Below are 24256 nucleotides of genomic sequence, written 5' to 3' on the forward strand. Positions count from 1 at the left end.
TGCCAAGGTTGGACATCCCTCGTGTAGATGCTAACTTCTCATCGGTTACTCCTACCAGTCTTCCCTCTGTTCTCTTGCAGATCAACGGAACTGTCACGGAAAATATGTCCTTGACAGACGCCAAAACCCTGATAGAAAGGTCAAAGGGCAAGTTGAAAATGGTGGTTCAGAGGGATGAGAGAGCAACTCTGCTGAATGTCCCAGATCTTTCTGACAGCATCCACTCAGCCAATGCTTCAGAAAGAGACGGTGAGTATCGCTGACTTTCTCTTGCTGTGCTGTCAGCCGTTCCCCGTTGAGACCAAAAGTTGTGATGTGTCAGGTGGAACGGCAAGGCTTCCGGGATCTTCCGCAGGGGAAGGGCTGAAGAAATGCCTAAAGAGTCCACCTTACACTGACCAAATTGCGGAAACAGTGGAGTTCCTGTCTGGAAAGCCGGATGGCCCCTCCAAGTCCTGCCCAAGCTTGCGTTCATTCTTAGGGAAGATCATGCCATCTTTTTACTTCTAAATCATCTCATGAAAACCCCCACTTTTATTTAACAGACATTTCAGAAATTCAGTCGCTGGCATCTGATCATTCCAACCGATCCCATGACAGGCCCCGTCGCAGTCGTTCACGATCTCCTGATCAGAGGTCAGAACATTCTCCACAGCAGCCCAACAATGGCAGGTGATGGTCGCCTTGTGCTCTTTTGAAGTAGACTTTTTGATGAAAAGGAGGGACGGGAGGATGGCTGCTCAGGGTGAACGCAAGAGCCACGGGTGGGGAGGCACCCCCGGACATCGGTGAGGTGATGGACCAATGGACCCATAGCTTTCAAAGATCTTATCTTTGGAATTCTGATTTGGTCTTCTGGAGGGTTCACTCTTGAGATGCCACCTAAGGGAAGGATGGATTTGGGGAATTAGATGCGTAGCGGTAAGGCTGTCCTGACGAATGGAGGCAAATATACATGTCCTGGGATAATGTTGCAGGATCCAATCTGGATCTCCAATCTGGATCTCTCTCTTAATGAAACCATCCTGTAGCTGACTTCCCTTGTTTTGTGACTTAAGGTTATTTTAGAATGTTGCTATGTTGAGCATCCTTTCATAAAGACCAAGATCCTTCCTGATGCGGAACAGATGTTAGAAGTCAAAGCTCTACTGCCAAAACACATATGCGGAGTGAAATCACACCTTGGGTGACTCATGGGAAATGGGCTGTAATTTTTAACAACATTCTGTCATCCAGAAACAATGACGGTGTCAAGACACTTCCTGCACCCTCCTTGTTTTTTTTTATAAAAGCAAAACAAAATTGAATATTTACTAGAAAGTTCAAAACTTAGGATTGGTCCGGGAAGCGTTCTCCCCATGATGTTCTTCTCCATGTTCATGTCGTTTGGGTCTTCTCCTTCAGACTTTTTACAGGAGAATCTGTTTTATCCTCTGTGGGTGGAGATGATTCCAGCGGGATGAGCATCTGGAATCCTTTATAGTTCAGCTCCTTGATTGTTCTTCGCCAGGGATTGTAATAAATTGGATCCAAAAAATCGTCTTAAGCAAAGGGTGTTCAGGATTAGTGTGGGTAGAGCCATTTGCAGGTGCTGGCAATCTGGGTTGTCTCTCGCTGGTCTGTTGGGCTGAATTGTCGGTAACTCTTGTGATATGGAAGGGAGGTTCCAGGTTCAACTATTGTGTGTCTTGAGCAGAGAAGACCTAGGATGGATCTGGCCAGCTTCCCCAGGACATGTCTTCTCCAACAAGGAGAGGAACGCTCTATTTGACCTATTCCAGTAGGCGATGAAGAACATCTCTCTGCTTCATCCTACTGAGGAAAGTTTCCTCCAGGTGAAAAGATGGAGTAACCCAGGGTTTTTTCAAAGTGGCTTCTACAGAACTTAAGAGTTCCATGTGAACTTTATGGGATTCTGTGAGAGATTAAGGACCAAGAAAAGCCAAGTTTGCTATGGGAGAGATTTTTGGACCATTGGCAGCTTTTATATAGGCAACAGAGTTGTCATTGTCCACATAAATATCATGAAATTCACCTATTTAGGCAGAGGGTGGGTGCAGCAGAGAGCAGGAGAAGCTGAGCAAGGGCCACTTGAAGATGCAGTGTTTGAGTGTTGGCTTTTCAAGAAAACACTTCAGAGCTGAAGAGTTGAAGGTTAGCAGGCCGTTCGCTGCCTTCTGAGAAGCAAACAGTGATCACAACATACCAGAGGCAGAAGCTTTGAGGCTCCTCAACTCTTGGGCGATTGATTGACCTTCCAACCTTGCTTCTAAGACTGAAGGAGCTTTCTCCCTGAGGTGATTTTTTTTCCCTCAACATCGTTCTCTGTTAAGGAATGGCTTTTGTACAAGCCATCCTAGGGCTGCAATGTTACTCATGGAGGATATGCCAGAAGCCTCATGATGGTTCTGGAACACAACAAACCAGCTATTCTGGGTGGTTTGGTTTTTCTCTGGAACTTTGCAGTGTTTCCAGGAACACCTGGAAGAGCCAGAGCACATCTGGAAGACTACAAACAAGCAGGTTGAGTCTCCCCAGAAAGAACGGTTGCTGGATAGATGTTTGTAAGTCAAGGACTATCTTGGATGTTCCTTGCTTCCTGTTGAAGGAGTTGAGGAGAACGATGTTCATGTGTGCACATGGAGTTAAGTTCCCTCCAAAATTTCAACGTTGGGAGGAGATACCTTGCAGATGATCCTTGATAGCCAACGCTACCCTTCTTCCCATGTTTGTTTTGTCTTTGGAGATATTTTTTTTGGGATGAGTGTTCGCTTGTTTTTTGTTTATTTATTTGTATCCTGCCTTTATTATTTTTACAAATAATTCTAGGCAGCGAACATATCCAACGCATCTTCCTCTTCCTGTTATCCCACTAACAACAACAACTCTGTGAGGCCGGTTGGGCTGAACGTGAGTGACTGGCACAAAGTCACCCAGTCAGCTTTCACAGCTAAGGCAGGACTAGAACTCACCATCTCCTGGTGATTGGCCTAAAGTCATCCAGCCAGCTTTCATAGCTAAGGCGGAACTAGAACTCACGGTCTCTGCTGATTGGCCCAAAGTCACCCAGCCAGTTTTCATGGCTAAGGCAGGACTAGAACTCACAGTCTCCCAGTTTCTAACCTGGTGTCTTAGCCACTAGACCAAACTGGCTCTATTGGTTTATCAGCAATATCATATTTGATGATACCTTTTTAAAATTGCAACATACATACAGTACCCCGTGATATATTAACAGGAGGAGCAAATGCTTTAATTAAACAAAAATATTTATTTTAAAAATGGCTGTAGATTCCAGAGTGATTAGAAAATATTCTATCAAGCTGGGTTTTCCCTTATATTTATCATAAACTACTCTAGATTTTCCTTTCTGCATGAAACTATGTGAGGTTTTTTTCTGCCAGAAATTTAGTATTTCATATTTGCTTTGGGAATCATCAGGTTTTTCCATAAAAGCATCAGGACTTTCCCCCTATTTAGTCAGCAGTAAGGCAAACCCATGATCCCACAATCAATAATTGTCATTGCAATGATAATCCTGTCTTTGTAATGGTGATCATAAACATACTCATTCTTGTACCTTCTCAGTTCTTCAGTGTTGATGGCTTTTGGTACAGATCTCTTGACCTTTCAAGAAACTGTTGTGTTTGCCAGGCAACAGTTGAAGTCCTCATGCAAGGAAGAGTGTTGCATACCGTGGTCTCTTCTAAGATCATGAGTTTGTAGAGGTGATGGTGCCATCTATTTGCAGGAAGCGGCTCCATCAGAGCTAAGCAAAGCTTTGCGCTGGGTTTTGTTTCTTGTTCATTTATGGAGAAAAACAGCCGTTAAAACCAATCTCGCTTTGCATATTAATTATTTCACCAAGGATAAATTAGTATTGGCTTCTGGGTGCAGGAAAAGAACCAAATTCAGAGAGTAACAAGAACATATCTGCTCAACCTCAGGGATATTTTCTTGCTGTTATAATACGTGAGCGTATTAGCTGTGCTTGGGAAGGAGAGTTAGAATAAATATAGCTTCATTTTTTTTATGTTGTACATCCTCAAGACTGTGTCTGGTTGCCTGTCTTCTGCTAGGACTGGTCCAGAGTGGGGAGATGTCCATCACTGATTCACATTAGGGGACTGGAGGCTAAAACATAAAACAATGGTTGCTGGACTTGGGTAGGTCTAGTTTAATGAAAAGTAGGACTAGGGGGGACATGATAGCAGTGTTCCAATATCTCAGGGGCTGCCCCAAAGAAGAGGGAGTCAAGCTATTCTCCAAAGCACCTGAGGGAAGGACAAGAAGCAATGGGTGGAAACTAATCAAGGAGAGAAGCAACTTAGAACTAAGGAGAAACTTCCTGACAGTTAGAAGAATTAATCAGTGGAACAACTTGCCTCCAGAAGTTCTGGGTGTTTCAACCCTGGAAGAGATTGGAGAGCCTTTGTCTGAAATGGTATAGGGCTTCCTACCTGGACAGGTGGTTGGACTAGAAGACCTCCAAGGTCCCTTCCAACTCTGTTACTCCATTCCATTAGCTTCATGGGTCTAGAAGGACAATTAATTGCTGGTTTTGTGAAGGTGCCATTGGCTCTTTTATTTCCTCTCTCTCTCTCTCCATCTTTCAGCATTATAAACACTGAGCTATCTGACATAGTTTTCATATTTTTGGAGTGGCATGGTCGGTGGGGCCCAATCAGCCAACGGGGCAAAGAGAAGGGCAGCACATTCTTTAAATATTGGAGAAAGGATTGGCATTCCTCAAGTTGTAGGAGGATATAAGTGTCTCATTTCTATCTGGAGGCTTAGGACCTTGGAAAACTTTTTTTTTTATTTTGCTTTGATTTATATGCCGCCCTTCTCCAGAGACTCAGGGCGGCTTACAATGCGTTAAGCAATAGCCTTCATCCTTTTGTATATTTATACAAAGTCAGCTTATTGCCCCCACAAACTGGGTCCTCATTTCACCCACCTTAGAAAGGATGGAAGGCTGAGTCAACCTTGAGCCTTGGAGGGATTCGAACCTGCAGTAAATTGCAGGCAGCTGTGTTAATAACAGGAAAACTTTGACCCAGGAGCTTCTAGGCCAGGGGTGTCCAACCTTGACAATTTTAAGATTTATGGACTTCCATTCCCAGAGAGAATTCTGGGACTTGAAGTCCACAGATCTTAAATTTGCCAAGGTTGGGCACCCCTGTAGGCCATTCTGAGGTCCCTTTGACCAAACAGTTGGAAGGGTCCTTGGAGTTCTTCTAGTCCAACCCCTTGCACAAGCAGGAAACCCTATACCATTTCAGTCAAATAGTTGTCCAAACTCTTACATATCTGCAAGGGCCAGTTCTCAGGTGCTTTTCCAGAAAAAGAGCCCAAACAGGTTGCATATTCCCCGTTTTGTGCCACATCCCATATGGTAGATCTTTGTTATGAAATGTCTGGATTTCCTGGTTAGAGCCTACCATCACAGCTGCCAATTTGAAAAGGGAGTGTGTTGTTTCTCTTGATGTAGTCACCGGAATAGAGATGATGAAAGAATAACCAAGCCGGGAGCGGTTTCCACGCCTGTGAAGAACGCGGAAGAAACTTCTCTAGCCAAAGCCGTAGAAGACTCTGTAGCAGAAAAAAATGACAAACAGACTCCACCACTTCCAGGTAAGGATTACGCTATCGCTTCATGTTTTAATTTTTACACAGGCAGTCCTGAATTTAGGAGAGGTGCGGTGGCCTAGAGGTGGAGCTCTCGCCTCCCAATCAGGAGGCTGTGAGTTCAATCCTAGGTAGAGGCAGATATTTCTCTCTCTGGGCACAATGAGAATATATTATCTGCCGAACAAAACTCCGCATTGGTGACAGGAAGGGCATCCGGCCAGTAAAACATTTTGCCAGCTCTATTCAGTTGCCCTGACTCCACCCCGCCAGGGATTATGGGGTCGTTAAATGACGATGATGATGACAGTCAGTCCTCAACTTATGACCACCGTTGACCCCAAAGTTTATCTTGCGAAGTGAGAGATTCGTTAAGTGAGTTTTGCCTCATCCTTTCCTGCCCCCGTCGTTAAGTGAACCATTGCAGTCGTTAACATTAGCAACCCAGTTGTTAAGTGAATTTGGTTCCCCTGTGGGCTTTGCTGGTCCGAAGGGGATCACATGACCCCGGGACACTCCAACCGTCATAAATACGAGCCAGTTGCCAAGTGTCTAAATTTTGATCACGTGACCGTGGGGAAATGCCACAACGGTCGTAAGCATGAAAAAGTGGCCACAAGTCCATTTTTGCAATGCCACTGTAGCTTCGAGTGGTCATTAAATGAACTGTCGTAAGTCGAGGACTGCCTGTGCCCAGGCACACATATGAATGAAAACACACACTAGGAAACTCCTTCTTTATTGGAACTGGCTAATTTCTAGACCCAGATTAGCGTGTTTTCTTAATTACGCCTAAGATTACCTCCTGGCACCCACCCAAACATTCCACCATATAATCACTCCTTATTTACCTTCCCGAACCGTTCCTATTATCTGCACTCCTACTCTATTTATGTGGTCTCCCACACTCCAAATTAACAGCCAGATGGGGATGGAGGAGCTTTGTAAACAGCTGTTTGAACTCCCTCCTAATCTCCTTGTTAATATTTCTGAATTGTGTAACCAAGTAATGAACTTGAGACGGGCCAAATGTTTTTCTTCCTTCTCCTGGTCTTCCACCCTGTCTGTCTTCAGTAATTATTGTGAGGCGGATGCAAGGCCGTTTATTATTGAGGCGATCTAGTGTCTCGCCTTTTATTCAGCCGCTCAAGGGCAAGGTACTGAATGGGCAACGGCCTCCTGTTTTGTGGGGTCCTTGGTGCTCTCTGAGTTTGGTGACTTTCCTGCAGGCGTTTTATTACCCCACGGTCCTCTTCCTCCACCTCCTCCTTTCCACAAACTCCCTTCCCCTCTAACCCTGATGATGTTACCTACTTGGGCCATGAAACGTCTGTAAGAAATCAGCCAAGCTCAGAGAACACCAAGGACCCCACTCCTCCTCCTACTCCTCCTTTTCTCCCTTGTGGTACTGATGATGTTCCCTAGTTGGGTGATGAAATTTCTGCAAGGAAACCACCAAGCTCAGAGAGCACCAAGGACCCCCCCCCCATTCAATCCTGAGCTACAAATATTCTCTTTTATTGATGCCTCCTTATTTTCCTCCATAGTGAGAACCTGGCTGGGTAGTTGGGCTGAAAGGAGAAAGAGTCTGGCCCAAAGTCAACCCTCAAGGGAGACTAGAATCTGGGCTCTCCCCTTTCCTGATCTAACCCCTTAAAGCAGAGGTCTTCAAACTTGGCAGCTTTAAGACTTGTGGACTTCAACTCCCCGAATTCTCCAGCCAGCATAGCTGTCTATGTAATAGCTATGCTGGCTGGAGAATTCGGGGAGTTGAAGTCCACAAGTCTTAAAGCTGCCAAGTTTGAAGACCTCTGCCTTAAACCCTACCCCACAGGGCATACGTTCCTTACACTCCAGAGCCCAAGATGAAACAGTTCTAGAGTTGGGAGTAAAGGTTCATTCTCTGAGCTTGTGGGTTGGTTTCCAAATATTTCATTACCAGGAGCTAGGTAGCATCTTTAGCAGAATTTAGGGAATGTCCCTGCCAGTGTTCTGTTTATAAGGGCTTCAGATGTGGGTGTATCTAGAGTTCTTGTGAGTCCCAAAGGCATAAAAGACTCAACTTAAATGACAGCCATTTCCAAGCTTCGTTTTCATTAAAAGGGCATCCTTCATTCTGTGAAACGTTTTGTCTTGTCCGAACAGAACCAAAGCCCGTCTATGCGCAGGCCGGACAGCCCGACGTGGATTTACCAGTTAGTCCCACCGACGGCCCTCTACCAAACTCAACGCATGAAGACGGGATGCTTCGGTAAGGGGATTTTCGCCCGTCCCGTGTCTCACACCAGCCCAGGTCCTGAAACATTTACTGATAGGCCATCATCTTCATAGACCACGTACTGTGGACGATTGTTCCCAGGCCAACGATAAAAGCTGTTCGGACCGCTACTTTCTGGGCCTCAAATACTATATAATGTCACATAAGTGTTTTAAATCTAATTTTTGTATTTGCTATATAGTTATTGCAAGTCTTGTGCTAATTTAAATATTATATTCTCTCCTTTTAACGTAAGACATTCTGGACTTGGAGAAAAAAATAGGGGGTATCCTTTATGAGTGGGGGGTGCCCCTAGAAAGCCAGTCTCCTTCGGAGGTAGATTCTGGTTGCCCGGCAGAAGGTCAGCCTCGCAGTTGGCCTTTTCCAAGCTGGCTCGTCCTCAGTTTTATGCTGCAATTGTCGTGTTTGTCTTTCTGAGTGATGATTGTGAGCCATTCAGAGATCCTTCCAGACATTCTCTAATCTCAGGCCAAGAAAATGCCACCGTGTCTGCCTGCCTGCTATGAGTAGTTGGGAGCAATCCAGACCCTCTTGCTTGTCCCCATCTCATGTCCCTGTTTTGGCAATTCATTTGTCAAATTGGGAGTAGGTGGGTCTCCCTTTCCAACTGGAGATGCAGAAGAAGCCCTGGCCTTCACTGGTCTCTTTTGCTAGTCTTTCTCCAAAACTGTATTAAGTATAGGCAATTGTGGGCGTAGGTCAAGAACTATCTGTGGTGGAATTGTGATTACGCTGTCTAAACCTGTACTTTTTGCAACACGAAAGCTCTCCTTGAAATGAGCAGGCATCTCCTTGAAATGAGCAGGTATTTCAAGGAGAACACGAAAGCTCTCCTTGAAATGAGCAGACATCTTTCTTAGCCGACTTCGTGGCTCTTCACAGTAACCCAACTTGTCACGATATGCAAAATGTAAGAGATGGCAAGACACCCTGGCTTAAAAATCCTATTCTTCTCATTCTTGCAGGCCAAGCATGAAGCTCGTTAAATTCAAGAAGGGAGACAGTGTTGGCTTGAGGTTGGCTGGCGGCAACGACGTTGGCATATTTGTGGCTGGTGTTTTGGAGGACAGCCCTGCTGCCAAGGAAGGCTTGGAAGAAGGCGACCAGATTCTCAGGGTAGGTGGGCAGCCCTGTTTTTTATTCTAATCCAGCTGCAACCTCTGTAGCTGTTACATAGAAGGCCATTAAAGAAATACCTGGTTGTATCTGTAGAAGCAGAGAGAAGGAAATGTCGATAGAAGGAAAGTATTTGTAACTCAGGATCGAATTGTGGGGTCCTCGGTATGCTCTGAGGTTGGATGTTTTCTTGCAGATGTTTCATGACCCAACTAGGGAACATCATCAGTGCTAGAAGAGAGTGGTGTTTGCAGAGTGGAGGAGGAAGGTGGAGGAGGAGGCCTTGGTCCTCTCTGAGCTTGATGTTCCCTAGCTGGGTAATGAAACGACTGCAAGAATATGAGTTCAGAGGGCACCAAGGACCTCAAAGTTCTCTTCATCCTCTACTCCGCAAACCCCACTCTCTTCAAGCACTGATGATGTTCCCTAGTTGGGTCATGAAACACCTGCAAGTAAAAACAACCAAGTTCAGAGAGCTCCACCCATCAGGAAATGTTTTGAGATTAGCGAAGAAGTTTGCAATAAAAGAAGGCTAAGAATGTGCATTGTTTCAGAATAATAGATGGCCACCGACTTGGATTCGTTGCGTTTTAAATTTATTTTTGTAACGTTGATGTTCCTTTTGGGGCATCAGGTAAATAATGTCGACTTCACCAACATCATCCGGGAAGAAGCGGTTCTCTTCTTGCTTGACCTTCCCAAAGGAGAAGAAGTCACCATTTTGGCACAGAAGAAGAAAGACGGTGAGTCAATGGCCTTCAGTGGCCTTGGTGGACTCGCTGGACTGACGACGGGAGCCTTCATCCTCTTCTTCTTCTTCTTCTATCTCTCTCAACAGTTTATCGGCGCATCGTGGAATCCGACGTGGGAGATTCTTTCTACATCCGAACCCACTTTGAGTACGAGAAGGAGTCTCCCTACGGACTGAGCTTCAACAAAGGGGAAGTCTTCCGCGTGGTGGACACCTTGTACAACGGCAAGCTGGGCTCCTGGCTGGCAATACGGATTGGCAAGAATCACAAGGAAGTGGAAAGGGGCATCATACCCAACAAAAACAGGTATATTCAAGCTAACCTCTGACTAGACAGCTGAAGTTGTAGTTAGAACCCTGTTTTGTGATTCAGTCGCTCAGTTGTGACCGACTCTTCTGTCTACCAAAGTTCGCCCAGACTCCTGTTCGTTGTGTTGATGGTCCTATCTAACTTCTCATCTTCTGTTGTCTCCTTCTCCTCTTGCCTTCCATCTTTCCTAATGCCAGGGTCTTCTCCAAGGAGTTCTGTCTTCCCATTAGGTGGCCCGAGTATTTGAGCTTCAGCTTCAGTCTCTGTCCTTCCAACGGACAGCCAGGGTTGGTTTCCTTTAGGGGTGATTGATTGGATCTCCTTGCATTCCAGAGGGATTCTCAAAAGAGTTTTCTCCAACCCCATTTTCATTTTGGTTACATTAGAATTGGGCAACTGTCCTCCTTGAGGCCGTCAGTCCATCCCTTTGTGGGTTCCCCATTGTTTTGTCTTCTTGTCTGTTTCACCCAGAGCTGAACAGCTGGCCAGTGTCCAGTACACCCTTCCAAAGACCGCAGGGGGGGATCGGGCGGATTTCTGGAGATTCCGAGGTCTGCGCAGCTCCAAGCGAAACCTGAGAAAAAGCAGAGAGGATCTGTCCGCCCAACCAGTTCAGACCAAGTTTCCTGCCTACGAGAGGGTGGTCCTCCGAGAAGGTGGGTTTCAAGAAGAAACAACAGAATAACAGAGCTGGGGGGGATCCTTGAGGTCATCTAGTCCACCCCCCCTTGCTCAAGCAGGAAAGATGCTCCTCTAGGAACAGTGGTGAGGAGAAGCTTGTGTTTACACAGAGGAATTCTTTTCAATCCTTTTCAGATACTTATTATTTTTCATCCTGAAAGGTTCCTAGGGAAAGTCAAGGTCAGAAATTTGATCTGCAGCCTTGATAGGACAGGAAGATTGTGACTTTGTATCTGAGCCCGATCTGTTCCTCTGCTTTTAGATGTTCTCCAAAAGGGGTTTGGGACCCCAGATTCCTCCCATTCGCAACCAGGACAGAGTCTAGGCCCCAACCTTTCTCGCAAACCGACACATCACACAATGTTTTTCAAATGACAACTTAACTCTAGTGTCGCTTTCTCATTCTAGCTGGATTTCTCAGGCCGGTGACCATCTTTGGACCAATTGCCGACGTTGCACGAGAAAAGTTGGCTCGTGAGGAGCCTGACATTTATCAGATCGCCAGTAAGCATCTTGCTACTCAACTAGCTAGGAGGAGCAATAGCAATAGACTTATATACCGCTTCATAGTGCTTTGCAGCCCTTTCTAAGTGGTTTACAGAGTCAGCCTCTTGCCCCAACAATCTGGGTCCTCATTTTAGCACAGTAAGCCTGCAGTCCTGCATTCTAACCACAGGGAGGGAGGGAGAGAGGAAGGAAGGAGGGAGGGAGGGAGGGAGGGAAGGAAAATAGCAATAGACTTATACAACACTTCACAGTGTTTTACAGCCCTCTCTAAGCGGTTTACAGAATCAGCCTCTTGCCCCCAGCAATTTGGGTCCTCATTTTGCCGACCTCGGAAGGATGGAAGGCTGAGTCAACCTCGAGCCAGTCGGCAGAATTATTCTGCAATGCTGCATTCTAACCATTGCACCACCACAGAGAGGGGAAGGATGATACAAATAGCCAGGCCAACTATGACTGCCGGCAAGCACAATTTTTTAACCAAAAGCATTGACATCTAGAAGAGGGTTTTTTTTGCACACAGTGCTTGCCCTTTTCTCCAGAGCAAGGGGCCACCTAAAAGGAGTACCAGATACTTGTTGAAATGTAGGGTGAATACTGGATAATGTCTGCTATCTTTTTTTCCAACAGAAAGTGAGCCCAGGGATGCTGGAACTGACCAACGCAGCTCAGGCATCATTCGCCTTCACACAATAAAACAGATAATTGACAGAGTAAGTAATTGGGATGCTCCTGTTCCCCAGACAAACGTTATTCTATTCGTGAGAATAATTGTACTTCTGACTCTCCTTCCCCAGTCTGGAAACTCCCAAAAATGCAGGATTCCAGCTTTTCATCAACCTGAATTTATTTATTTATTTATTTTCTTAATAGCAGGCTTTTCGCAATTTTGGTGCCTTCTGGTTCTGGGTACAGTGCTATCTCGGTACTTGTCGTTCATTGGTTCCAAGAGTTGTGATGAGTACCAAAAATGATTGAGTACCAAACAGATTTTTCCCATGAGGAATAATGTAGTGAGTCACAAGGCAGCCGACACCGACAACTCCTAGCTTGTGCGTTGAGTACCAAACAAACGATGAGTACCTGGACAACATTTTTGCACCAAAATGCATTGAGTACCAAATTCGATGAGTTTCAAAGCAGTTGAGTACCAAAGTGCTGCTGTACTTCAACTCCCAGAATTCTCAGCAAAAGTCAAAGCGGTTGTGGGAGTTGAAGTCCACAGGTCTTACAGTGATCAAGGTTGGACATCCATGCCTTGCACAATCCTCATCTAGATGCTGTGTTTTTGTCAACTGACGGACAGACGTGTCACTCGCATTTCTTATCCATGTTCTCATTTCTCAGGACAAACACGCCCTCTTAGACGTCACCCCAAATGCAGTGGACCGCCTAAATTATGCCCAGTGGTATCCCATTGTGGTGTTCTTGAACCCAGACTCCAAGCAGGGGGTAAAGACCATGAGGACGAGACTCTGTCCAGAATCCCGGAAAAGTGCCAGGAAATTGTATGAGAGGGCTCACAAGTTACGCAAAAACAACCATCACCTCTTTACAGGTGAGCATGCCAGGAAGAAGGGTTGGGTTGAATGAATAAAATTCTTCCCTCCCTCCCTCCCTCCCTCTTTCTTTCTTTCTTTCTTTCTTTCTTTCTTTCTTTCTTTCTTTCTTTCTTTCCTTCCTTCCTTCCTTCCTTCCTTCCTTCCTTCCTTCCTTCCTTCCCACTCTCCTCCCTCCTTGTTTTCCTTCCCTCATTTCTCCTTCCCTCCTTCCTTCCTTCTCCCTCTCCTCCCTCCTTGTTTTCCTTCCCTCATTTCTCCTTCCTTCCATCTTCCATGTCTTTTTCTCTATTTTCAAAAAAAAATTGTTGTCCCTGAAATAATTAAATAATGTCGAACAACCATGTCTGAAAAACATCACTGAAGGTTCTTAATGAAATCAGCCACATTCTGCAAAGTCTCAGAAACCCCTGTTTGCTCTTAAGCGAAACCCCCTGGACTTCTACTGACATTTGCAAGATAGATGACAAAACCGGATTTTTTTCCTCCAGTCCAACCTAACTTTGGAAGGGAGTTCTCTTAGGATTTCTAAATCCAAGGTCTAAACTCTCAAAATCACGCTCTTCTGTAGCTTCCAAGGCTTCTAGAATCGATGAAGACCATTGTGTGCTCAGTACAAGCTGCGGCTGTGACTTAATTTCAGCGCCTCGCCTCTCATTCTTGGCTTTTCCTTCCCTTTTCTGTCTGCCTTTAGCTACCATTAACTTGAATTCCATGAATGATGGATGGTATGGAGCACTCAAGGAAGCCATTCAGCAACAACAAAATCAGCTAGTTTGGGTGTCGGAAGGAAAGGTATGGAGTTCTTTCTGTTTGTTAGCAGATGTCATGCTTAAGTTGTTCAGAATCACAACAGCTTCTAGGTGAAAGTCAACTTCTTCGTGAACTCTTTCCATAGGGTTGGAAAAGATGTGGAGGCAGCCATGTCTGAAACTAGTGCGGGCCAATTGAAGAAGAACTAACTAGGAAGTAGATACCCCAATCCAGGGATTTGAGATGAGGGGACATAGAGACTCAGTTGACCTTTATTGCTTGCAAAGCTTTGGTAGATCCCTCTTGAGACTTGCATGCTTGATAGCCAAGGTTTGGGGGAATATGAACATCTGCCTAGGTGGGCTTCTGGCTGGTAGACCTCTTGCCCCTCATGGCGAAGTTGGATGGAAGAAGCAGCAGCTTACAATGTCTCTGACTTCTGCTGCTGGGCCTGTCCTAGGAGCCTGTCAGCTGGTGTTAGGAAAAGGCTGTAGGAAGAATGAGCCCATCCCAGCAAACTCAACGATGTTGATGAGAACAGTGGTTCTCCAGGTTTAGATAAAGAGATTTCACTATCTTAGAAGAGAATATTTGTAACTCAGGGTTGAGTTGTGGCCTCCGTGGTCCTCTCTGAGCTTTCTCTACCTTATTTCAAGAGATGGTCTGGAGGAAGCTCAAGATCCTTTTGGAGTTAACTCTCGAGCATCTTCCCAAGGAGATGTAGAGTTCGGTCTCCTTTGCAGTCGAGACCAGCGCGATTCCACCACCTCCCCGTTCAACTGTCCAACTCTGATGTGTCTAAAACAGGCAGATGGTACTACAAGTGATGACCTTGATCTACATGATGACCGGCTCTCCTACCTGTCGGCTCCAGGTAGCGAGTACTCCATGTACAGCACCGACAGCCGGCACACCTCCGACTACGAGGACACGGATACGGAAGGCGGAGCCTACACAGACCAAGAGCTGGACGAGACGCTCAACGATGAGGTTGGGACTCCCCCAGAATCCGCCATTACCCGCTCCTCTGAACCTGTAAGAGAAGAAGTATCCGGGGTCCATCCAGAGAACCAAAGCTGTCCTCCGTATGGGTCCCAAGGCCAGCCACAGCCAAATCACAGGATAGACTCTCCGGGTTTTAAAAACAATACTGCTCAACCGGTAAGAAAATGTTAGCGGAAGCCAAGACAAGCAAACCCCTCCAGTTCCCACCAGCTCAGGACCCTGAATGGGCACCCTTGGGTTATTTAAAATACGTGAATCCCTCAAAAGCATCCGTGGGGGACCAACAATTTAAATTTTTGTGTCCGATTTTTCAGTTTCAATCTTTACTAAGTCATCTCCCCCATATTCTTATCCTGACCTTGGTAGTGTTTTCATAGTTACCACCGACCCGGATCCAAAGTTTTAATGGTCTCCTCTCCTCCTCTGCCCCTCCCCATAGTCCCATGACCACGCCCCAGAAACACAACTGTATTTGGGCCATTTGCAGTGTCCCACAGTGACACTATTCTATTTTATGACGGTTTTTGGCAAAACTGCACCCACTAGCAAACCATTGACGCTTAGAGACCAAGGCAGAAAAAAATGTAAAATTGGATCGGTTAGGTGACCGACCCATTTTACGCACGTTAAAATTTAAGGACCGTAATGCGCAGGCTCCATTACAGCCATAACTCGAGGACTTCCTGTAGATCATGGTGAATTTAGCAGGGGAATGAAGAGAACTGCTCCAGAATCGCTTAGTGGGAATCTGATGGGTTCCCTTCCGTCTACCCCCGTTTTTCTTCTCCCCACACGAACTCCCATCAAAATGCCCTGTTTTTATCCGTGGCTAACTTGATTGCCCTTTTGAGGGAGGGATATTAATCAGTCCAGTTTCATAATCAAAAGGATACACACCCACACTCTGACTTAACGTACGCAGGGCTTCCCACTGTAAGGATTGTGGGGTGATTATAACAAATAGCCATAAGCCGCCCAGAATCGCCTTATCGGTGAGATTATATTATATTAATATATATAATTATATTATAATTATATATATTAATAAATAATAATGATGTTTTCGATGCACTGGGAAGAGTCTCAGCTTGACCAAAACCTATTATTTTAAACACTTCGCAGAAAGCAGAGGCTTCTTCACCCCCCTACCTTTCCCCATCGCCAGAAACGGGGGGCTCGGCCTCTTCGACGTCTGCCGTTAACCCCTGCGTAAGCCTCCCCAGTGTCAGGCTGGAGGAACCTGGGGCAGCCCCTTACAACTCGTACCAGCCCCAAGCGGGGCCCCTAAGGATGGCCGGCCCCGAGGCGCCCCACATAGTGCTCAGAGACCAGGAGCTGCCTTCTTTACCACCGCACCTAGATTCAACCAAGGTACCCGTGGCTGCGCCACCACCTCCTACGGGTCCGGGGGCTGCCCGTCGAAACGATCGCTGGATCGTACCCGCTTTGCTTGCGTACTAAAGGCTCTTGTTGCTGCTAAGCTACCTTTTCTTCCTGCAATCCAAAAGAACGTCAGGAAAAAAATAATAATTTGGGGCCCTAATTTGGGTGGGTGGGGAGCAGTCATTGATTTGCATGCATTCAAGGGTCGATCCTCATTTCTGCGGCAACTAAATTCAAAGGTACCGCCCGGCATTTTGCATTTCAGAGCTTCACGGCTTGAATTTTTTTTTTTTTTTGTTCCTTTGTTTGTTTGCGTTGTGTTGTTTTACTAAGCGATGCTGCGTGGCTGATGCTTTCTCTTCCTTTGTTAATGCACTTTTCAGGAAATTGCAGCCTTGTTTCCCAATTTATAATGACACGGGTTTTTTTGGGGGGGGGGTATTTAATAAAAAATGGGTTTGGGTCACCCTGTATTTTGATCCACTGGTGGAGGAGGGGGGAGGAATGGGCTGTGTCACTGACCGTCTCAGGACGGTTTGATTTGGAGGTTCCCTTGGAAAGGGCTAAATTTTTAGGAGGAGTGTTCGTTAGACTGATTTTGACGGCCAGTTTCTCCGGCACTCCTCGTTTAGCAACCACAATTGGATCTGGCAACTCTGTCGTTGAGTGATTGCTACGGTATGTAAAACCAGAACCATCTGACTTCAGCTTTTCCTTGGCTGTAGAGACCTGGGAGGGTCATAAATGCGAGGATTGATCGTTCAGTTTCTGAATGAGGCAGTCACTAAGCAAGGACTGCCTGTCAGTCTTTCGAGGATCTGGGTGTGGTAAAGCCCTAATTTGATCCAGATGTATTGACTCTAGATCAGGGGTCTCCAAAGCTTTGCTGGCTGAGGAACTCTGGGAATTGAAGTCCACAAGCCTTAAAGTTGCTAAGGTTGGAGACCCCTGATCTAGATGTTCGGCAATATCTGACTGTAGCAAAATGCTCTTTTTCCACAGATGTACCGGAAAGAACCCTTCGTAAACGAGGACCTCCCTCGTCAAAACTTTGCCTTGAAGCAGCCAGGACAGAGACAAGAGAAAGACCCTAATCTGACCTACGAACTGCAGGGTCCATATCCGGAGAAATCGGCCAACCGGGATTACGAGCCTCTGGCGTACCGCTACGACTCCTCCAACTACGTGGACCCGTTCCCCCACGGCTACGACTCTCGGCTGCCCTACGAGGAGCGGGTGCCCCCTTACGAAGACCACTGGATGTATTACGAGGAGAAGCAGCCCTACCAGCCTCGGCCACCCTACGAGAGCCAGCCGCCCCGGGATTTCGACCCTCGGGTCAACGCGGAAGAGAGCGCAGCGCGCAGCGGCTACTTCACGGCCCAGCCTCGCTTCGAAGAATCGCCCCCCGTGGCCTACGACAGCCGGCCCCACTACGAGCCTGGCCCCAAAGCCTTCAACCTCTCCCAGGTGAGGTATGAGGAGCCGCTTCCTCCCGGCTATGAAGTCCATGGGAGGTACAAGTCGGAGCCCCAGCCATACTCCACCACGGTGCCACGGTCGCCCGAGCCGAAGCATTACTACGAGTCGCAACCGCGAGGCTACGAGCAAGCGCCTCCGCCGGGCTTCAGCACCAAAGCAGCTCCCTACGATGCGTCCCTCGGCACCGGGGGTCCCCACCCTGCCCTCCCTCCCCAGAGCAAGCCCGAAGCTATACCTTGCAACAGTAAAGCACTGCCCACCCCGCCCGCCGAGGAGGAGGACGACCCGGCCATGAAGCCCCAGTCGGTGCTCACTCGGGTGAAGATGTTTGAGAACAAGCGCTCCACGTCGCTGGAAAAGATCAAGGACTCGAACGATCTCTCGGTGGTGAAGGTAGAGCCTCAGGGGAGGGGGGGTTCTGGGCAGCCTCTCAAAGAGTCTGGTGGGATTTAGAAGGACGTTGGGGGATTTGAGAAATAACACGTGGGAGGCAGTTAAAACTCCTGTCTCTCCATCCCTCTCATTCCCTTCTCCTTCCTTCCTTTCTCTCTCCCTCCCTCCCTCCCTCCCTTTCTTCTTTTCTCCCCACCCTCTTTCCTTTCTCCCTCCCTTCCTCCCTCTTTTCTCCCCTCCCTCCCTCCCTCTCTCCCTTCTTTTCTCCCTCCCTCCCTCTTTCCTTTCTTCCTCCCTCCCTCAGTCCCTCCTCCCTCCCTCCCTCCCTCCCTCCCTCCCTCCCTCCCTCCCTCTTTCCTTCCTTCCTTCCTTCCTTCCTTCCTTCCTTCCTTCCTTCCTTCCTTCCTTCCTTCCTTCCTCCCTCCCTCCCTCCCTCCCTCCCTCCCTTCTTTTCTTCCCCCCTCTTTCCTTCCTTCCTCCCTTCCTCTTTCCTTCCTCCCTCGGTCCCTCCTTCCTTTCTTCATTCCTTCCTCCCTTCCTTCCCAAGGACAGCAACTTTATGCAATATCAACTTAACATTGTTCACACTGTAATAATTTGGGTAATGCCAATTTCCAAGGGCAGGCGGATTAAATCAACACCAAAAATGGATTTTGCTGAAATGGGCCCCCTTTATAAAGGGCCAAGCTCTAGCTGGACCGGCTCCTCCTTTGTAGACAGGATGCTGGTTTGCCCCCCAGACAGTCGTCAAATAAGCATCTCCATTGCCCTTTTTTTCTGACTTTGATCTGTTTGCTTTTTAGCATCCTCCCGAACTTGCGCCTAAACCAAATGTGGCCCCGCTGACCGGCCCCAAAGCAGCCTCTCAAAATCCGAGCGACAAATCAGCTTACAGGTAAACGCAGACGGAGGTGTGCAACGACACACCATCAACGCACAAGTTGCCTGCGTAAACCTGGCGGCGACTCTGGTGTCCGCTTTCACCAAGAGACAGCTCCAGGGCTTGTTCTTTTGAAATGATCCCAAAGAGGATCTGTTAGCTGACTTGGGAGTAGTCCTCGTTTAGTGACCACAATTGAAACTGGCCCTTTGGTCATTGAGTGAAGCGGTCCTTCAGTGAAACCGTGACCGTGCTTAGGATCTGGCTTCAGCTTTCCTTCGCTTTGCAGACCTACAAAGACCCTGAGTCCGGTGAGGGTTGGCCACAAAGTTGCTTTTTCATCACGGCCGTAAGCTGTGAAACGTCGTTAAACGAGGACTACCTTTTCCACCAAAGTGCCGTGGTCCCTAGTTTTTACCCAAATCTCGGAGTTTCTATAGCACAATTTGGAGTGTGTTCCCTCGTGTGTGAAAGCACCAGGCAGGCAAATCCTGCAGTTTTCCAAACGTCGTCATTGAGGGGGGGGGGGAAATGAGGAGGAAGAAGTTAGCCACCTTGAGTTATTTATCAAACCAATAAAGGTGGGAAATAAATAAGATCCCCTTGAATTTCCCTGGTGCTGCTAGAGCCCCTGAACCGCAGAGACCTCAAGCCAAGCCTCCCGAGGACATCGTCCGAGCCAACCACTACGACCCCGAAGAAGACGAGGAATATTATCGCAAGCAGCTCTCCTATTTCGACCGCCGGAACTACGATAGCAAGCCTGCCACCCAAGTCCCCAGCAGCCATCATGCAGAGCAAGGAAAAGGCGTTCACAATCAGCTGAACTACACCAATTACTCCTCCAAGTAAGGCCTTGGGCCTCTTTCTGCACACCTCCTCCTCCTCCTTGAGCAGGGGGGTGGACTAGAAGACCTCCAGGGTCTCTTAACAACCCTAGCGTTCCCTGTTCTGTGTCTCTCGTTCCTGTAACAAAGCTTCTTCATCCTGTGGGTTTCTCTAGCCAGCCCCCTTTCCTTGTCTTCCTGCATTATTGTCCTTGTTTTTTCCCATTATTTCTAAGATTGCGGGGGGGGGGGGGCAGCGGGGGGGGCAGAACGTGTGGGCCTTTAAGGCCGGTGAGAGTCTAAAACAGGGCTTTCCAAACTCAGCAACTTTAAGACTTGTGTGTGAAGTTTCCGAAAGATGCCCTAATTAATTCATGAGCCACGAGCCAAACTTCAAAAGAAATAGTCATTTATTAGGAGCACTATTTCGGCAATATTCGGATGCCGTTAGAACTAATCCCATGTAGATTTTTTTTTTTTAATTTGATTTATATGCCGCCCTTCTCCGGAGACTCAGGGCGGCTTACAATGCGTTAAGCAATAGCCTTCATACTTTTGTATATTTATACAAAGTCAGCTTATTGCCCCCACAAACTGGGTCCTCATTTTACCTACCTTAGAAAGGATGGAAGGCTGAGTCAACCTTGAGCCTTGGAGAGATTCGAACCAGCAGAAATTGCAGGCAGCTCTGTTAATAACAGGGTGCACTAAACCACTGTACTATCAAGGATTTACGTTCTCACATGACCCTGTCTCTCCCCTCCTCCCTGGCCACGTCATAAATCACATTCTCCAATTAACCACTTTGGCTGGTTGTGAAACCCAAAGCTCTCCTACTGACAGTGGTAGAAAGGCATCTGTGGAATGTAGTTTCAGTTAGGGAAATCAATCGGCTCCATCAGTTCTCTCTCCCTCCTGCTCATGGCAACTTGAAAGCTTTGCAAGTTGACATTGTGAACTTCAACTCCCAGAATTCCCCAGCCAGCCGTGGAGAATTCTGGGAGTTGAAGTTCATAAAATTGCTGCAGTTGAGAAACATGTCTTTAAGGATTCTCCCAAGGACTTCTGGGAGTTGAAGTCCACAGGCCTTGCCAAGTTTTGAGAGTCCCGGTCTAAAACAGTGTTTCACAAGCTGAAGATGGGTGGGCCTCCAGAACTCCAGAATGCCTCAGCCAAGAGGTATGGACTGTCCCGGGATTCCCCAGGCAGCCCTGGAGAATTCTGGGAGTTGAAGTCCATAGAATTGTCTCAGAAATGAAATATTCTTGGTGGGTGGAGGTGTTAGGGAGTCTCCAGGAATTGAATCGGAGAAACCAAACGGCAGGAAGTTGTAGGGTTGATGTCTCTTTCTTGTGTCCTAACAGGGGGAAGTCAGTAGACGTGGAGCCCCTGGAGAGGGGTCTTGGAGACAAGCGCTACGAGCCCCCTCCTCAAGTAACTCCCCCGGTGCCCTCCGTCCAGTATACCCAACCTCAGTCCATCAATAACCCCATCGTGTCTCTCCAACCCAAGTCGGTCCTGGCTGAAGGTGAGCCTCAGATCTGTCCTGCATGTACTGAAATATTTGTGGCTTCCGTTTGAGGATTGCGGGTAGCAAATTGGACATGGGAACCCCTCGGGGGAGGACCGTTTGCAACAAGGAAAACACAGGTCCAGGTAGCCTTGACTTATGACGGCAATCGAGCCCAAAATGTGGTAAATTTGCTAAGCGACACGGTTCTTAAGTGAGTTTTGCCCTACCTGTAGATCTGATTTTAGCAGGAAGTCAAAAATCAAATCAAGTTTATTACAGTCAAAGACCAGAACAAATAAAAACACCCATTGACTATCCAGTTGAAAACTCTAGAACAGTGTTTCTCAACCTTCGGAGCTTGAAGATGGGTGGACTTCAACTCCCAGAATCCCCCAGCCAGCAGCGCTGGCTGGGGGATTCTGGGAGTTGAAGTCCACCCATCTTCAAGCTCCGAAGGTTGAGAAACACTCCTCTAGAACAAAATAATAAATAACAGATAAAACCTACATACAAACCACAATTTGGCCCCCCAGTCCGTCAGTGGCCAGAAAGCCCGAGTGTCCAAAACTCCTTCCAGAAGAGCAAAAACGGTGACACGATTGTGCAGAATCGGATGAATTTATTTTATTTTTTTTTGCTTTCTGCTTTTTTTTTTTTTAAAGGAGGGTGGGAGTGGGGAAGAAATGAGACTCGGCTCAGTAACCGCAACTTGTACCTGCAGATTTTTAAACATTGCTTTTTTCCCCTCTCGTTCACATATTTTATTGCCACACACCCCTCTATGCCAGACTTCCAGAATTCCCCCCTGTCCAAACCGGAGCTGCCGCCGTCTCTGCCTCAGAATAAACCAGCGGCTTTCAGGTCTTCCAGCCGAGAAGATACGGTGCAGGCTACTTATTACCCTCAGAAGAGCTTCCCTGACAAAGGACCCATCAACGGGATGGAACAGCTCCCCAAAACCACCACCCCGGCCTACAACCGCTTCACCACCTCCTCCAAACCCTACACCAGCGCGGCCCGGCCCTTCGAACGCAAGTTCGAGAGCCCCAAGTTCAACCACAACCTCTTGCCGGAGGAGACCCTTCCGAAGCCCTCCGAGATACCTTCAGCCAAGCCTCAACATTCTCCCCAGCCCCTTCTGAAAGCACACAGCTCCGCTCAGCCCGAGTTCGAGAGCAACCTGGAGAGCTTCTCCGGCCAAGGGGACAAACTCAAGTACCAACCAAATAACATCAGCGCTGTGCCGAAGGCCATCCCCGTCAGGTAAGGTGATTCCCTCGGAGGATGTAGGACTGCGTTTTTACGCCAGTCGTCTGGTCGCCGTTTGGGACTTTCCCAGACAGCTTCCGACCAATCAGTGGAGGAAGCTGGATTCACTGAATGACAGTGTGATTCGCTCAATAACTGTAGTGATAATTGAGTGGTGTGGTGGCCCAGAGGTGGAGCTCTCGCCTCACAATCAGGAGGTTGTGAGTTCGATCCTAGGTAACGGCAGATATTTCTCTCTCCGGACACAATGAGTAAAATATCAGTTGCGAACTCTGCACTGGCAACAGGAAGGGCATCCGGCCAGTAAACACTCAGCTCCACTCCTTTGCCCCAAAGTGACTCCGATGCAAGGGATCACGGAGTCATTCAAAGTCATTTTTTTTTTTAAATTGCTTGATAATTGTACGAGAAATGTTGTAAAATTGGGCATGACTGGTTTAGCCATGGCCTCGATTAGCAACAGAAATTCAGATCTCAGTTGTGATCACAAGTGGAGGGCTACCTGTGTATAAACGGGCAGCCAGCCCCACATTCCCTCACACTGATGAAGTTACCGTATTTTTCGGAGTATAAGACACACCTTTTTCCCCTTAAAAGGGGGTGAAAATTTAGGTGCGTCTTATACACCGAATGTAGCTCCGCCCACCCACTGGCCCCCACCCTTTGGCCTCTGCCTCCCAGCAGTTATCTCTTTGCAGCAAACAGCAAGAAGAAACAGCTCCTTTCAGCTTCAGCACAGCCTAATTAGCACAAGGTGATTGGATCGGCCTCCCGACTCTCAGCTGTTTTGCTCTTAGCTATTTTGCGCAGGGCTCTGCTGCTTGCTGCAAGGAGGTAAATTGCTGGGAGCAGATTTTTTTTTTCCTTGTGCCAATCAAGCTATGCTGAAAACGAAAATGAAAGTAAAGCAGGCTGTTTGCTGCAACGAGGCAAAATTGCTGGGAGGCAGAGGCAGATTTCTTTTTCTTCTTTTCCTCATCAAAAAAGGTAGGTGCGTCTTATAGTCCGAAAAATACAGTACTTAGTTGAGTAATAAAACTAAGCCTGCAAGCAAATCACCAAATCCGTCTCTCTCTCTCTCTCTTCAGTCCTTCTGCTTTGGACGATGATGAGGAAGAGGAAGGCCACACGGTCATCGCCACCGCCAGGGGCGTTTTTAACAGCAACGGGGGTGTCCTCAGCTCCATCGAGACTGGCGTCAGCATAATTATCCCGCAAGGAGCCATCCCGGAGGGAATCGAACAGGAGATCTATTTTAAGGTCTGCCGGGATAATAGTATCCTTCCGCCTCTAGACAAAGAGAAAGGTAAGAGGACAACGTTCCCCCTAAGCTTTCATCCCTTACCTGCCCCGAAGGTGCTTTTCCAAAAGGCAGCTGGACTTCCTTGCGTTTTCTTTCCTTGAAGACGTTTCGCTGCTCATCCAAGAAGCTTCTTCGGTTCTAACTGAATGCTGGGGAACGGAAGGATTTATATTCCTTGCAGACATCTGGTCATTAGCAGTCTGATGGCCGCAAAGAATATAAATCCTTCCATTCTCCACCATTTAGTTAGAACTGAAGAAGTATAAGCTAGCATAAGCAGAAAGTAACCCCGCTCCTTTCTAGCACTGATGAATTTGTTACCTAGTTGGGTCATGAAATGTCTTGCAAGAAAACAACCGAGCTCAGAGAGTACTCAGGAACCCACAATCCTCCTCCCCCTCCCCTTCCTCCACTCCCTACTAGTACTGATGATGTTACTTCATTGGGTCATTCATTGGGTTAAAGCCTTGATAGTACAGGGGTTTAGTGCACCCTGTTTAGTGCACCCTGTTATTAACACAGCTGCCTGCAATTTCTGCTGGTTCGAATCTCTCCAAGGCTCAAGGTTGACTCAGCCTTCCATCCTTTCTAAGGTAGGTAAATTGAGGACCCAGTTGT

General features: G+C 47.4%; 1 protein-coding gene across 6 annotated transcripts in view; it reads left to right on the forward strand.

Annotated features, from left to right (window-relative positions):
• TJP1 (tight junction protein 1) overlaps positions 1-24256 on the forward strand; it is a 111179-nt gene that overhangs the window by 79225 nt on the left and 7698 nt on the right. For 4 of the 6 annotated variants that reach the window (XM_070953342.1, XM_070953340.1, XM_070953341.1 and 1 more), the window contains exons 7-26: positions 81-249; positions 546-672; positions 5495-5637; positions 7777-7882; positions 8875-9025; positions 9660-9768; positions 9864-10083; positions 10558-10742; positions 11176-11271; positions 11902-11984; positions 12619-12829; positions 13525-13625; positions 14391-14744; positions 15711-15959; positions 16974-17846; positions 18650-18741; positions 19353-19574; positions 20918-21081; positions 21855-22329; positions 23424-23641. In XM_070953342.1, coding sequence (XP_070809443.1) covers positions 81-249; positions 546-672; positions 5495-5637; positions 7777-7882; positions 8875-9025; positions 9660-9768; positions 9864-10083; positions 10558-10742; positions 11176-11271; positions 11902-11984; positions 12619-12829; positions 13525-13625; positions 14391-14744; positions 15711-15959; positions 16974-17846; positions 18650-18741; positions 19353-19574; positions 20918-21081; positions 21855-22329; positions 23424-23641 — 4348 coding nt within the window. The remainder of the gene's footprint in view (positions 1-80; positions 250-545; positions 673-5494; positions 5638-7776; positions 7883-8874; positions 9026-9659; positions 9769-9863; positions 10084-10557; positions 10743-11175; positions 11272-11901; positions 11985-12618; positions 12830-13524; positions 13626-14390; positions 14745-15710; positions 15960-16973; positions 17847-18649; positions 18742-19352; positions 19575-20917; positions 21082-21854; positions 22330-23423; positions 23642-24256) is intronic. The other 2 variants (XM_070953344.1, XM_070953345.1) reach the window with 1 other exon arrangement.

This window comes from Pituophis catenifer, unplaced genomic scaffold, assembly GCF_029215685.1.
Source record: "Pituophis catenifer annectens isolate HBS135680 unplaced genomic scaffold, rPitCat1.0.hap2 SCAF_14, whole genome shotgun sequence".
Classification (NCBI taxonomy): domain Eukaryota; kingdom Metazoa; phylum Chordata; class Lepidosauria; order Squamata; family Colubridae; genus Pituophis; species Pituophis catenifer.